Source organism: Heterodontus francisci, chromosome 41 (assembly GCF_036365525.1).
Source record: "Heterodontus francisci isolate sHetFra1 chromosome 41, sHetFra1.hap1, whole genome shotgun sequence".
Classification (NCBI taxonomy): Eukaryota; Metazoa; Chordata; class Chondrichthyes; order Heterodontiformes; family Heterodontidae; genus Heterodontus; species Heterodontus francisci.
The window spans coordinates 32,912,238-32,928,243 of NC_090411.1; the positions used below are offsets into that span (position 1 = coordinate 32,912,238).

Genomic DNA, 16,006 nt, shown 5'->3' on the forward strand with positions numbered 1-16,006 from the left:
AAAAAAAAAGTTTATTACACACATGCTCTGGCACTGAAAGCATTTTCCTATTGACTCTGAAGAGTTCACGAGGCGCACTTGGAATGTCTTGAGGAGCTGCTTTCAGCATAGAGCGTTACTGAACCATGCGTATGATGTCACTAGGAAGCAGTTATAGAATTGGAGCTTCTAATTACAACATCTGCGGGCTTAATAACACAATGGCGTCTGCATTTCCCCCACCTGTCGGGGGCAGGGGAATCCTAAATTCATATAATCTTTGTAATTGTTTTAAAATGCTGCAGTACGTGTTATAACCCTGTAGAGGACACTCATTCAGTTGTCTACTTGAAGATGGCCTATTTGCCAGACACTAATGATGGAGAAACGGAGAACTGAATCCCAGAATTCAGAGGCGGGAGATTTCTTTTCAGCTGTATTGCTTCTCTGTTTTGACGAGCTGACAGTACATCACCAAGGACGAAATTAGCCCTAGTATCTGGAGAGGGAGGGGAAAAACATTCTCAAATTAGATAAAGAGGAGCTGAACTGGTTGCTGTAAATCTGACTTTTCACCTCTGCGGTATTTCCAGGTTTTTGAAGAGTGGAAGAGCAGCTGATGTAACTCAAGGGGTTGTGGTTCGGTGGAGCCAAGATTGGGTTTAAGAAGCCTGTAGGTAGGAAGGATGGTTTGAACCTGTTTAGTTTTCTCCCACATTCCTGGGAAAGAATGACTTGGAGGAGAAGACATATGATGGATGCAAAAAAAAAAAAGACTTCTCATTTCTGTAGTGCCTTTACGACCTCAGGACAGTCCAAAGCAATCACAGCCAATGAAGATCTTTTTTGAAGTGTTGTCACTGTTGTAATATAGAAAACGCAGCAGCCTATTTGTGCACAGCAACCTCCCATAATAAGATTATGGCCAGATCATCTGTTTTAGTGATGTTGGTTGAGGGGTAAATATTGGCCCAGGACACCAGGGAGAACTCCCCTGCTCCTCTTCGAGTAGTAGCCATGGGATCTTTTACGGGCGCCGAAGACGGCAGATGGGGCATCAGTTTAATGTCTCATCCAAAAGACAGCACCTCCAACAGTGCAGCACTCCCTCAGAACTTGTGAATCAGAGACAACAGTGCTACCACTGAGCCATGGCTGACACCCTAGAGAGGAAGGGTGTGTAGGACTGTATACTTGGAGTTTAGGATTAACAAGAGAGGAACAGTCAGAGGAGCAAAAGAGACAGAGACAGAGAGTTACAGACAAGCCACCGCTCAGGGCAGAGATATGTCTCAGACAACAAGCCTTTTGTTGAATCCTGGTGCTCACTGATTACATACGATTAGCATTTATTTATGCAGCACATTTAGCATAGAAAACAGCCCAAGGTTCTTTGTAGAGACCAGAAGAAAGAATAATTAGAAATAGTAAAGGAATGGACCACCAAACCATTTGGGGTGGGAACTGAAAGCATGGTTGGAAAAATGGTTTTCAAGTAAGCTTATAGAAGGAGAAAACCGAAATGGAGGGCTTTAGGAAAGGAATTCCGGACAGTAAGACCAAGACAATAGGGGAAGGTTGCCCAAAAAGCCAGGACATGGGAGGGGTTACCAGGCTGGAGGAGGTTACAGTGGTAGAGTAGATAGACCATGGAGGGATTTGAAAATAAGTATGAAGATTCAACAGTCGATGCATTGGGGGAAACCAACTTAAAACTACAATAACCTGCATTTATATATAGCACCTTTAATGTTGTAAAACGTCCCAAAGCACCTCACAGGAGCAGAATCAGACAAAATTAGACACCACGCCAAATAAGGAGATAGTAGGACAGAAGAGGTAGGTTTTAAGTAACATTTTCAAGGATGAGAAAGGCAAGGGAGGTTTAGGAAGGGAATTCCAGAGTCTAGGCAGCTGAAGGCATGACCGTCAATGGTGGAGCGATTAAAATCATAAGAGGCCAGAATTGAAGGAATGCAGCAATCTGACAGGGTTATGGGGCTGGAAGAGGTAACAGACTTAAGGAGGGGCGAGGACAATGATGGCACAAGGATCGGTGAGGAGGACATTAGAGAAATTGAGCCTAGGGAGTGACAAAAATGAATTCGAAGACAGAAGGGCGGAGATGAGCAATGGTGAGGGGCTGAAAATAGGAAGTCCTAGTGATAAAAGGGATCTGGGGTTTGATGCTCAGCCCTGGATCAAGCAGAATACATTGGTCTTACACAGTGTGGTTCAGCCTGGGTGAGTGACTGGGGGTGGAGTGGGGGGCTGCCAAAGGTGAAGTCAATGGCTTAGTCCCCGTCTTCAACTGGAAGAAGCTGTGGCTTTTCATGTCAGTGTGATAGCATGGAGCTGCTCATAGGGTCAAGAAAGGTCAAGAAAGCCATCAGCATCCAATTGAAGGTGGCTCTTTGTCTTTGGTTGATGTTGCTGAGAGGCAGGATGAAGAAATAGGACAGGGCCAAGAACGAATTCTTGAGCAGCTCCAGAGGTGACAGAAGAGAGAAACCATTGCTGGAGTCACAATGACTGCATTTGATCAGGTAGGAGTGAGATTGTGCAAGAGCCATACTGCAGAACTGGACAGCAGAAGAGAAGTGTTGGACAAGGATGTGGTCAACCACTTCTAATGCCACAGGGCGGAATAGAAAGAATGACTCACCAGGGTCATTCCTGATTTTGGCCAGGGCAGTACTGCAAGAAAGGTAGAAACTGAGTCTGAGTGAGTTTGCAGACAGATGAGAGGCGAGGGAGGACCTTAGCGAGGAGACGGTAATTGGGGCAGAATGACTCGGATGAGGGTGAGATATCTGAGAAGGTGGGTGCAGGCGGAACTTTTGAAAGGGAGAAGGACGATGCTTGAGAAGGGAAGCCATTAGAACATACAAACATAAGCTGGAGTGGGCCATTCGCCCCTTCAAACCTGCTCTGCCATTCAACAAAATCATGGCTAATCCTCTACCTCAACTCCACCTTCCCGCACTATCCCCATATCCCTTCATTCCCTTAGTGCCCAAAAACCTATCCATCTCTGTCTTGAATATATTCAATGACTGAACATCCAACGCTCTCTGAGGAATAAAATTCCAAAGATTCACAACCTTTGACTGAAGAACTTTCTCCTTTTCTCAATCCTAAATGGCTGACCCCTTATTCTGAGACTGTGACCCTGTGTTCTAGATTCTCCACATTTTCTCAGTATCTAGCCTGCCAAGCCCCCTTAAGAACTTTACATGTTTCAATTAGATCACCTCTTGTTCCTCTAAACTCCAGGGAATATAAGCCTAATCTACTCAATCCCACCTCATAGGACAATCCCCTCATCCCAGTTTAGTAAACCTTCATTGCACGCCCTCTAGGGCAAGTACGTCCTTCCTTAGGTAAGGAGAACAAAACTGCACACACCTGTATAATTGTGGTAAGACTTCTTTACTCTCATACTCCAACCCCTTTGTAATAAAGGCTGACATACCATTTGTCTTCTTAATTGTTTGCTGTCCCTGCATGTTAACTTTCTGCGGCGAGTGGCAACACTACACTGGTTGTGGATTGGCAAAGCATGCCCAAGATAGGATCCCCTCGGGAGTGCAGGTAACATTTGACATTCGTTCTATAATGTAATGTACCTGTAACACTGGAATGCAAAGTCCGAAGATGCAGACAGCCACAATGTTGTCCTTCAGCCACTCGATGACCTTTTCATAGCATGGCTACAGACGCAAGGAAACAAGTTAAACTTTTGGGAGAAGTGAGCATCACATGAAGCTTTAAGGCTTAGAAGGGACAGTCCATGATGCCGTGCAATACTCCAACCCTGGAGTTTCCCTGAATTGCAACACTGCTTTAGTTATATTTTCAATTATGAATTAGCAATTATTGACTCCTTCTCTCAAAGGAACATAGGAGCAGGAGGAGGCCACTCAGCCCCTCAGCCTGTTCCGCCCTTCAATGAGATCATGGCTGATCCGTGACCTAACTCCATATACCCACCTTTACTCCCATATCCCTCAATACCTTTGGTTGACAAAAAATCTATCAATCTCACTTAAAATTAACAATTGAACCAGCATCAATTGCCGTTTCTGGAAGAGAGTTCCAAACTCCTACCTCCCTTTTCCGTGAAGGAGTGTTTCCTAATTTCACTCCTGAAAGGCCTGGCTCTAATTTTTAGTCTGTGCCCCATGGTCCTAGATTCCCCAGACAGCTAAAATTGTTTCTCTTTATCTACCCTATCTGTTCCCCTTAATATCTTGAAAATTTCGATCAAATTACCCCATATTCCTTTAAATTCCAGTGAACACAACCCCAGTTTGTGTAATCATTCCTGATACCTTGGAGTGCAGGTATCATTCTGGTAAATCTATGCTGCACTCCCTCCAAGGCCAATATATCCTTGCTAAGGTGTGGTGCCTAGAACTGCTGACAGTAACTCCAGTTGTGGTTTAACTAGGGCTTTGTATAGCTGAAGCATGCCTTCTACTCACTTGTATTCTAGTTCTCTAGATATAAAGGGCAGCATTCCATTAGCCTTTTTGATTATTTTCCGTACTTGTTCATGACATTTTAATAATCTACGTAGCTGGACCCCCCACCAAGTCTCTCCTGCCGATTCCGGTTGGGAGTCAGGTTCCATGAACAGAACAATCTCCACGTGTGAGCCAACATTCTTTCTTTTAATATTCATTCTTGGGATGTGGGCATCGCTGGCAAGGCCTGTGTTTATTGCCCATCCCTAGTTGCCCTTGAGAAGGTGGTGGTCCTTTTTTTGGAACCGTTGTGCAGCCTGCATTCATCCCCACCCACCGCCCCCCTCCCCCCGTGCTGTTTGCCACTCCACTCCCCAAACCTACCCGCACCTGCCTGAAATTGCGAAGGTCTGGCAGATGGAGCTGCCAATTAGCAGCCACATCTGTGTGCTAATATTACAATGGAGCCCTGGGACCAATTCCTAGAGATCCTCAGACCTCTATCTATTGGTGTAGGATCGTTCCCTATGGCCATTTGCTGCCTGATGCTGGCCTTAACCAAATTCTAGATTTATAATTCAAAAAGAAAGACTTGCATTTATAAAGCATCTTTCATGACTGCAAAACTTCCCAAAGTGCTTTAAAGCCAATTGTAAAGCACTTTTGAAGAGTGCTTACTGTGGTAATGCAGGAAATGCGGCAGCTAATTTGCACACAGCACAACAATGTGACAATGACCAGATAATCTAGTTTTTAAGCAATGTTGATTGAGAGATAAATATTAGACAGGACACCAGGGAAAGCTTCTCTACTCTTCTTCAAAAGGTCTTTTACATCAACCTCAGAAAGCAGATGGGGCCTCAATTTAACTTTTCATCTGAAAGACAGCACCTCCGACAGTGCAGCACTCCCTGAGTATTGCGCTTGGAGTGTTGGGCTTGAATTACTGGGATCAAGTCTCTGGAGTGTGACTTGAACCCACAACCTCCTGGTTCAGGGGCAAGAGGGCTTCCCACTGAAGAAATTTCCATCAAAGCTCAAAACGTAAGGATCCCTTGTCATATAAAATAAACAATAACTTGTACTTACATAGTACTTTTAACTTCATAAAACATCCCAAGGCACTGCACAGGAGCGTAATCACAAACTTCGACACCAAGCCACGTAAGGAGGCATTAGGACAGGAAAAGTAAGTTTTAAGGAGCATATTAGAGAAGAGAGAGGGAGAGGTTTAGGGAAGGAATTCTAGAGCTTAGGGCCTCAGCAGCTGAAGGCACGGCCGTCAATTTTGAAGCAATGGAAATCAAGGATGAGCAAGAGTCCAGAATTGGAGGAGCACAGAGATCTCAGAGGGTTGTAGGGCTGGAGGAGATCAGTGAGATGGGACCTTCCTTAGAGCATACAAACTTTGACTCACATCGGTCCACCAAGTTTCAGGCATAGTCGAGCAGTTGCTGACCAACTTGAAGCAGCACGAATTGGGCACTTTTGTTCCGTTCAAGACGCTGAACCAGTCATTGTAATTGATGACACCACAGCACCGGAACTGGACAGGGAAAGAATCACACACATACACGGTCAGTTTCACTTCCGACCAAATCCCTAACCAGTAACAGCCGACGGGGAAGTAATTGGCGGAGTGACCTTACATCTGTCTGCACAATGTCCCAGCCGTTGGTCAGCCCGGCGTTTCCAGATGTGTTGTAGAATTGCAGCCCATTCCTCAGCTCGTCCTTTGCATACAAGTTTATCTAGGATTAATCCACGATAAAATCAGGACATGGGTTTGCATAGGTCATCAATCAGCGCCAATACCAATAGCTGGGTGGCTGATCGGATACTACTTGATCAATGAATTCTAATATGAGGAGACAGCTGGTCGATCAGATCTGATACCTTAGGCTGGCAAGCTGATTGATTGGAGCCAATACATGACCCCAGCTGATCGATTGGAGCCAATACCTGACCCCAGCTAATCAATCGGAGCCAATACATGACCCCAGCTGATCGATTGGAGCCAATACCTGACCCCAGCTAATCAATCGGAGCCAATACCTGACCCCAGCTAATCAATCGGAGCCAATACCTGACCCCAGCTGATCGATTGGACCAGCACTGTTTTGGGATTTCAATGTATATTACATTGGTGCCTGTTTGACTGGGGGAAGGGGAGTGGTGCCAAGGACATTGACATTAATGTTTGGGCAGTGCTCAAAATGGAAAAATAGCCCCAGAATCCACACTTACAGTTTCCTGGTTACACAGGAACAAGATTCCGATGATCATTTCGAGGAGGAAGATGATCAGAAGGACCACGAAAAACTGCAGGAAAGGAGAAGGTCGTGAGAAGTCAGAATCGGAAACCGACTGAAATCAGAGACACGCGGTACTGCCCCGTTGTGAGCAGCAGACAGTGATGGACCAGACCATGTACAGCCTCTGATCCATGGCCCAACTAACCCGGGCCTGGAGATTGCAGTGGGAGAACCAAACCTCAAGCTTGGGTTCAAATCCAGCCCAAACTGCAAGAGTGAAAGTCTCTGCTATCCGTTGGATTTGTGGGTGTTGTTTGAAGGTCCTTGGTTGAGTAGGTACAGGAGCACAGCAGATCAGTAAATTGCACACTTCCAAATAGTGCCGTGGGATCTTTTTACATCCACCTGAGGGGCCTTGACTTAATGTCTCATCTGAAAGACGACACCTCCAACAGTGCAGCACTCCCTCAGTACTGCACAAGGAGTGTGAGCCTGGATATTGTGCTCAAGTCTCTGGCGTAAAGACATGACCTATTGACCCAGAAGCAACAGTGCTACCCACTGAACCACAGCTGACACATAGAGTGACAGAATGGATTATGGACTAGAGCTCTCACTCTCATACCAAACCTGAACTAAACAAAAGCTCCTCCCTTTAGACCTGCCTAGACCAGTTGGGCTGAATGGCCTGTTTCTGCATTGTAAAACCCGACGGAATTTGGTACTCACGCTAAGCAGGAGGCAACGGTTTTCAATCACCGCTCCGAGGCATCCGAGGAATCCCACGATCATGATCACCGAGCCCGCAGCAATGAAGAAGTTGGCCGCGGTGAGTGACGGGAAGGATGACGAGAGTGTCACAAAGTTTCCCTGCGTTATCACTAGCCACACTCCGACTCCCAGAATCCCACATCCTCCCAGCTGTAACAGGATGCAACAACTTTCATTTATGTAGCGCCTTTAACGCAGTAAAAAATGTCCCACAGCACTTCACAGGCACGTTATCAGATAAAATTTGTCACCGAGCCATATAAAGAGATATTAGGACAGGTGGCCAAAAGCTTGGTCAAAAAATTAAGGAGGGTCTTAAAGGAGGAGAGTGGTAGAGAGATACTTAAGGAGGGAATTCCAGAGCTTAGGGCAAAGGAGGCTGAAAGTGCGGCTGCCAGCAGATGGGTGAAGGGAAATCAGGGATTTGCAAGGGGCTAGAATGGGAAGAGCGCCGAGTTCTCAGAAGGTTGTAGGACTGGAGGAGATTATAGAGATAGGGAGGCCTGAGGAAATGGAGGGATTTGAGCACAAGGATGAGAATTTTAAAATTGAGGGGCTGCTGGATCAGGTCAGCAAGGGTGAAAGGTGAATGGGACTTGGCGCGAGTTAGGACACAGGGCAGCAGAGGTATAAGTGGAAAGTTAGCAAGTTGGGAAGCTCCCTTAGTGCCTCTGTTGGTTAGGTGTATCCCTAACTGTGGTGATGAGCGGTACTCACTGCAAAGGTCCCATCTGCAATGTCTGGTCACTAATCAGTTAGCCAATTCTAACCAGCACTGTGCTAGGGGCTTTATATTAGAGAGGCAGAAGAATGAATTACATTTATATTGTGCTTTTCACAACCTCAGGACATCCTAAAGCAGGTTACAGTCAATTAAGTACTTTTGTTTGAAGTATACGAACATACGAATTGGGAGCACTCGGCCCCTCAAGCCTGCTCTGCCATTCAACACGATCATGGCTAATCTGATTGTAACCTCTACTCCATATTCCCGCCTAACCCCAATAACCTTTCACCCCCTTGCTTATTAAGAATCTATCTATCTCCGCCTTAAAAATATTCAAAGACTGCTTTCATAACCTTTTGAGGAAGAGAGTTCTAAAGACTCACGACCCTCTGAGAGAAAGACTTTCTCCTCATCTCTGTCTTAAATGGGCGACCCCTTATTTTTAAACAGTGAACCCTAGTTCTAGATTCTCACACTAGAGTATAGTCGCTGTTGGAATGTAGAAAACCCGGCAGCCAATTTGTGCACAGCAAGCTCCCACAAACAGTAATGTGATAATGACCAGATCATTTTTTTTTTAAGTGAGGTTGATTGAGGGATCAATCAAGGACAACGGAGATGACCCCACTGCTCTTCTTTGAAATAGTGCCATGGGATGTTTTACATGAGAGGGGCAGACTCCGTTAATAGTATATCCAAAAGATGGCACCTCTGAGCATGCAGGTACAGCAAGCAATTAGGAGGGCAAATGGCATGTTGGCCTTTGTTGCAAGGGGATTGAAGTACAGGAATGAGAAAGTCTTGCTACAATTGTACAGGATTTGGTGAGAGCACACGTGGAGTACTGTGTGAAGTTTTGCTCTCCATATCTGAGGAAGGATATACTTTCCTTGGAGGCAGTACAGCGAAGGTTCACTAGATTGGTTCCTGGGATGAGAGGGTTGTTCTACGATGAGGGGCTGAGTAAATTGGGCCTATATTCTATGGAGTTTAGAAAATCAGAGGTGACGTCATTGAAACACACAAGATTCTGAAGGGGTGTGAAAGGGTAGACACTGAGAAGTTGTTTCCCCTGGCTGGGGAATCTACAACATGGGGGCACAGCCTCAGATTAAGGGGTCAATCATTTAGAACTGAGATGAGGAGAAATTTCTCCTCATCTCAGTTCTAAATGATTGACCCCTCATTCAGAGGGTTGTGAATCTTCAGAATTCTCTACCCCAGAGGGTTGTGGATGCTCCATCGTTGAGTATATTTAAGGCTGAGATAGACAGATTTTTGGTGTCTCTGGGTATTAATTGATATGGCGAGCGGGCGGGAAAGTGAAGCTGAGGCAGAAGATTAGCCATGAGCATATGGAATGGCAGAGCAGGCTCGTGGGGCTATATGGTCTACTCCTGCTCCTGTTTCTTATATTCTTGCGTTCTGACAGTGCAGCACTCCCTCAGTACTGCACTGTGAGTGTCAGCCTGGATTTTGGGCTCAGGGTTTCTAGAGTGGGACTTGAATCCATGATTCAACTACACCCCAGCACTGACTACACTTCAAAAAAGCTACCTCATTGGCTGTGAAGTGCTTTAGGACTTCCCGAGATCGTGATAGGCGCTATATAAAGACATAGGTTGGTTTTACTTCAGTAACTGAGCCATGGGTCAAATGAAAGAGTTTCCACGGCAACTCGGGTCATTAGTGTACTTGGAGCTGCGTTGTACAAGAACGCAATGCTTTTGCAAGAGCTGATCCCATCGTCCGATGATTTGGATTTGGTCGCTGCTAGCAGGTCACATTGCTGGGCACTGCTCCCACCTTCCCTTGGCAGTGTTCAACACACGGAGCCTGAAGCCAAGGTCTATTATGCTTGGCTCAGGATCTCGACACAGTTGCACTGAAGCCAAAGAATATGAATAAGGAGCCCCCCAGGAACTGGAGCCGATGCTTACACATGAATGGGAGAGGCCCTGACTGCTCTTTTCCAGTTGAAACAGAGCATGAAGACAGAGTCCTCCATCTTATTGAAGGGATAGGAAAGCGTTGGGGGAGATACTTATTGTTTAAATAACTCTCCACCATATTTTATATCTGAAATTTAATCTGGACGGCCCCTGGTCAGGGTTGATATTTTATGATTAACAAAAACATTTTTAAATCATCTGTTTTCAGTATTAAAAGTACTTTGGCCCGTCTTCTCTTTTACTGGAGTTCCAGCCTATCATTAGATGTTGCGATTACATTGATGACTTTGGACTTGTTTTCATCACAGCTCTTGTAATCGGGGCTCACTGACATCGTCCTACTCAGGTCATAAATCACAGAGAAACATCATAGGGAGGAGGGAGATTTAGGCAGTGAGCTGTCAGGAATCTAAACTGACCTGTCTACAACAAGGCTGCCGCAATGGGTTTGCTCCAAATGTGACTGTGACAGGACAGGCTGTGACCTGTGACAGAGAGGACCCATTGTGTGTCAGGGTCCTACTCGCGGTGCAATTGAGTGGGTCTCAAACCAGCTTTCAGTGGGAATGGGTCCAAAGTGCATCTCACTGGTGCAGCAGGGGCCACCTATAAAGGTTTCGGCAGATTAGTGGGAGCTTTACTCTGCATCAGCCCTGACCTCACAGTGCCAAAATTCACTGGGATGAACACAAAAGTTACCAAACAAAAAAAGATAGAAATGTGTTTACTCACCCAAAAGATGAGGTTGAAGATGAACAGCAAGTATTTCATACATTGCAGACAGCTTTGCCCCATATCGAGCTCCTTGATGTCTAAGAGTAAGAGAAAAGACAGGTGGAGATGATACACCCTCACAATGTTTTCCATCACCTCCGAACAGCCATCTTTGGCAGAGCAGGTCTCTGGATCAACACAATCCCCACAAATGGGGAGCTTTCTTCTGCTTGTTTGCTCTCAGGATATGGACGTCACTGCCTAAGCCGCATTTATCTGCATTGGCTTTCAAAAGAGCTGGCACAGACTTAATAAGCAGAATGGCCTCCTTCTTTGCTGTACTACTCTATGATTCTATTGCCCATCCCTAGCTGCACTGAGAATAAGATGTTAAACTGAGGCCCCGTCTTCCCTCTCAAGTGGATGTAAACAATCCCATGGCCACTATTTTGAAGGAGAGCAGAAGAGGTCTCCCTAGTATATCGGACAATATTTATCCGTCAACCAATATCACTGAAACAGGTTATCCGGTCAGTTTCACATTTTTGTTTGTGGGATCTTGCTGTGCAGAAATTGGCTGCTGCGCCTCCATTACAGCAGTGACAACACTTCCAAAGTACTTCATTGGCAGTAACTGTTTTGGGTTGTCCTGAGGTGGTGAAAGGCACTATAGAAATGCAAATCTTTCTTTTCCCCACTTCCCTGCCTAGTGGTCAAAGCACTGGGAACTTGGTGTTGATTCCCACCGTACACAGAGGTAAACGTTCTCAGCCGCAGCTGCATCCCCTGTGCTAGGGAGAGGGTAGAAACAGGGTGCAGTAATGCCTGTGTCTGGTGGGAGGGCTGAGCCTGGACATCTTCCACAGTTCAATAGCTTTCGAACACCTACAGTCTGGCCCCAGACATAAGGAACTGTACGCAGGTTAGGGCAACAGACTCAGGACGACAAGGAGAGAAAAATGGAAGAACACTGACTGGGTGCTGGGTTCTCAATGAGAGAGGAGTGTGCCCACGAGCGTGTGTGCGTGTGTGTAAAATAGAGGCTGTTTCCCTGTTACAGCCCCTCACAAATGGGAGACATAGCCTGTACAGCCCAGACAGAAAACTAGTGTCACCACTTCGGTGACCAGAGCAGCACATTAGAAACAGAGAGCACGAGGTACACACCTGGATATGTAGATTGGAAAAAGACTCAGACATGTTGAATGAAAGAGATTAAAAGTCCAGTATGACTTGCCTTTTGTTATCTGTGTGCAACAAAATGGATAAATCGTGTTCCACCCAAGCTGAGGATTAAACACTCAGGGAGAAGGGAGGGTAGAGAGTGCTGAGGGGCGATAAGGAGAGAGGGAAGAAGTGGGAAGTGATCTTACAGCCAGATACACTGCAAGGGGTCTAACATCAGTCATCGATCTCTGGAAACTCTCACACAGAATGCACTGACTCGGCAGCCTTTAACCATATATGTGTATAAAGAAAAATTCACCACCGTCACACGAGGTCTGTTATCCATTTCCTCTGGAATGTGCTGGAATTCCACACAGGACTGAAATACAACCCAAACAACAGCACAATCGTTGCTGTTTACCCACGGGGACACACACTACAGTCACAAGGTCATGCTCAAAGACCGGTCAAACAGTTCATCTATCTTAGGCTTCATCACCATTTTATAACATGAAAACATTGTTACACAAGATGTCTGAGTCCACTTTGCTTTTTTAATCGTCCGCCTCTCACGAAGGACTTGGCCGTCTCTTACCAGAACACAATTTCATTGCCACTGATTGCCTTGCCAGTACCAGCAACAACTTACATTTATATAGTGTCTTTAACGTTGTTACGACCCAGTGAGAAAGGTATCCAGGTGTCCCTTTCAGCCTTCACCTGGTCTTACTGTAACAGGGTTTAATTTTAAACACACTGTGTTTTTAGTTCCCCATTAGTGAATCATTGTTCACCGCTTTCCAATTATAAGGCAAAGAAACCAGCACAAACAGGCTTTCTTAGGTTTAAAGAAGAAAAGTTGAAATTTATTAAACTTAAACTCTAATTCAGTTGATTCCAACGGATACATGACGTGCCCACACTAGCATGTATATACGGTACGCATATGCAAATAGAGACAGAAAAGAGCAGAAGCAAAAATAAAGGGAAAATTTTGAGGCAATATCTGAAGAGTTTTTGTTACGGGTCTTCGAGCTTGCTGTAGAGTCCTTGATTGTGGGTAGTTCTTGCTTTTCGTTGGGGCCCAGTATTCTTCTTAAACCTTCTTTGCTGTAGGAGACATTTCTCTCTTAGGGTTTAGTTTAGAGATACAGCACTGAAACAGGCCCTTCGGCCCACCGAGTCTGTGCCGACCATCAACCACCCATTTATACTAATCCTACACTAATCCCATATTCCTACCACATCCCCACCTGTCCCTATATTTCCCTACCACCTACCTATACTAGGGGCAATTTATAATGGCCAATTTACCTGTCAACCTGCAAGTCTTTGGCATGTGGGAGGAAACAGGAGCACCCGGAGGAAACCCACGCAGACACAGGGAGAACTTGCAAACTCCACATAGGCAGTACCCAGAATTGAACCCGGGTCGCTGAAGCTGTGAGGCTGCAGTGCTAACCACTGCGCCACTGTGCCGCCTAATGTGTCTTCAGTGGATTCAGATGCTTGTGAGAAAGAGATGGGAGCAGACAGGAGAGATCTTCTCAGTCCAGGAGCAAACAGTCTTTTCTGTTCAAACTGTTTGTACAATTCAGAAAAACCCAGGTTGCCAAGCAGGTTAGTCATGTGGCTATCTAGTCTGACCAGGTCTTGGCTCTATGGATTGTATCAACTTAGCAGGGCCTGGAATGTGCTTCCCTGCCTTCAATGTCTGGTGCTTAAAGTCCATTGTGGGTTAAATAGATAAGGGAAGTAACCTTTAGTTTTAGTTTTAGAGATACAGCACTGAAACAGGCCCTTTGGCCCACCGAGTCTGTGCCGACCATCAACCATCCATTTATACTAATCCTACACTAATTCCATATTCCTACCACATCCCCACCTGTCCCTATATTTCCCTACCACCTACCTATACTAGGGGCAATTTATAATGGCCAATTTACCTGTCAACCTGCAAGTCTTTGGCATGTGGGAGGAAACAGGAGCACCCGGAGGAAACCCACGCAGACACAGGGAGAACTTGCAAACTCCACACAGGCAGTACCCAGAATTGAACCCGGGTCGCTGGAGCTGTGAGGCTGCAGTGCTAACCACTGCGCCACTGTGCCGCCCTTTCTTGTCCCTATTGGTATGTAAATGTCTTGCAGTCAAGTGACTGGCAGCCCGAGTAACAGGCCTTCTCTTTTTCCCAGCAACAATTTGAAATTTAATGTCCATATGGCGAAATTAGTATGCCTCATTCTTGGTAGGTGGGGGTCTAGCATGACACCTCCACAGCCAGTGGAATGAAATGCAATTTGAGAAAAGACGCATTTTATTAAAAGGGTCAAGAGAAAATATAAGATACAGGAAAAAAACATGCATTTCTCTCATTCGTTCCCATTCATTCATAAATCCTAAAACTTATTACAGCCTGTCTTTTCTTGGTGCCAGTGCTGCTTTAATTGCCCCTTTTTTGGCATCCCAATAAACATGTGGTTCTTTGGGAAAGTTTTTCTTCAGTTTGCCCATTTCCATGGCTGCCTAGGATCTTTGAGATTTTTAGGTTTAATTAGCCCTGAGTTGGAATTGTTTTTTCAGGAGAGTCAGTAGTGGACGGGTCTATCCTGGACTCTCCTTTAGTGCTTTGCTGAGTCATGCAAAGGCTTTTAACTTTAGGGGGATGGATGGTTTTCTTTTTTCTGACTGCAGAGGAGGATTCTTTGCTATTCCCCCCTTTGTCCTCTGGGGCACTCTTGCCTGCAGGTATTTGTGCAGACTCTACTGTACTCCCATTGGCACTTCGACTAGGTGAGGTATCACCCTTGTGGTTTCTGTGCCCCCTAGAGGTCTTTCTTAGTTTCTGCAGGTTCCTGTAAATACTGTTAACAACTCTGGTGGGGTGCTTCTAGTGTCTGCATTTACATAGGAGGATGTGGGGTCTAACTTTTCAAATTTTTCGGGTTTAGCTGGCCGGACAGTAGGGGTTTTCATCTGGGATTCCTCCCAGACTTTCTTTAACCTACTCTCTTGGTTGCTTTTTCTTCTTCCCATTCTAACCTTTTGCCAGCCCTGTGCCTGCCTATCCCCTTTTGTTCTCGGCAGGGGTCCCTTACAGTTCACCAACCCCAACAGGACTTAGGGGTGCAGGTTTCACTGTTGGTTGGGGTTTCCCCTCAACCTGGTACATGTGGCAACTCCTGCAGTACTCTACCACATCTATGTGGAGTTTTGGCCAGTCAAACTGCTGTCTTATGCGAGCTTTGGTCTTTCGCATACCCGCATGTACAGCCACTGTAGTCTTGTGGGCCCTTCTTGATATTTCTCTCTGGTACCTCTGCGGCACCACTAACTGATGAACTACTGTCCACTCGTTGCTCTTGGGTCTGTGAGGACAACTCCATTTCCTCATCAGTGCTTCATTCTTTAAATAGTAGCAATCAGGGACTCCCTCGTTTCACTTTCAGAGTGGGCAGCCTGAGCTACCTCTCACAACACTGGGTCGGCTCGCTGAGCCTCAGCTAGGGAAAATATATTTAATTCATTCCCTGGGTCTTCTAACTTCCCAAAGAAAGTCTCGGACAGACAGACCTCATGGTCATCTGCCTGCAGTGCCAACACAGTCTCCTCTGGGGGAGCTGGTTTAATCATGGCCTGATTCATTACACATTCAGGGAAACTGCAGGCGACCGTCTCCTGCCACTGCCCTGTCTCTCTGACCTCCTGCAGTCTTTCTTTCACTATTGAGGGGGCTACCACCTTCACCCCCGCCAGATCATTACCTAGGAGCACTACCCATCCACAGGCAAACTAGGGACAATCCCTACGGTCACCGGTCCCGAAACTAGGTTGCACTCCAGGTGCACCCGGTTTACAGGTACAGGCATACACTGCCCTCCAATACCATTCACCACCATTCTGGTGTTCACTGCACTCTCTGGGGGAAAGTTCAGGCCTTTTCCCAGTAAAAGGGATCTAGTGGCTTCTGTG

General features: G+C 46.0%; 1 protein-coding gene across 1 annotated transcript in view; it reads right to left on the bottom strand.

Annotated features, from left to right (window-relative positions):
- tspan4b (tetraspanin 4b) overlaps nucleotides 1-16,006 on the bottom strand; it is a 36,957-nt gene continuing 20,951 nt past the window's right edge. Inside the window, exons 2-8 of the mRNA XM_068019751.1 lie at nucleotides 10,886-10,965; nucleotides 7,433-7,624; nucleotides 6,696-6,770; nucleotides 6,098-6,199; nucleotides 5,866-5,994; nucleotides 3,609-3,692; nucleotides 1-478 (exon numbers count right to left, since the gene is read on the bottom strand). Of these exons, the coding sequence (XP_067875852.1) occupies nucleotides 410-478; nucleotides 3,609-3,692; nucleotides 5,866-5,994; nucleotides 6,098-6,199; nucleotides 6,696-6,770; nucleotides 7,433-7,624; nucleotides 10,886-10,948 (714 nt within the window). The 5' untranslated portion in view covers nucleotides 10,949-10,965 and the 3' untranslated portion in view covers nucleotides 1-409. The remainder of the gene's footprint in view (nucleotides 479-3,608; nucleotides 3,693-5,865; nucleotides 5,995-6,097; nucleotides 6,200-6,695; nucleotides 6,771-7,432; nucleotides 7,625-10,885; nucleotides 10,966-16,006) is intronic.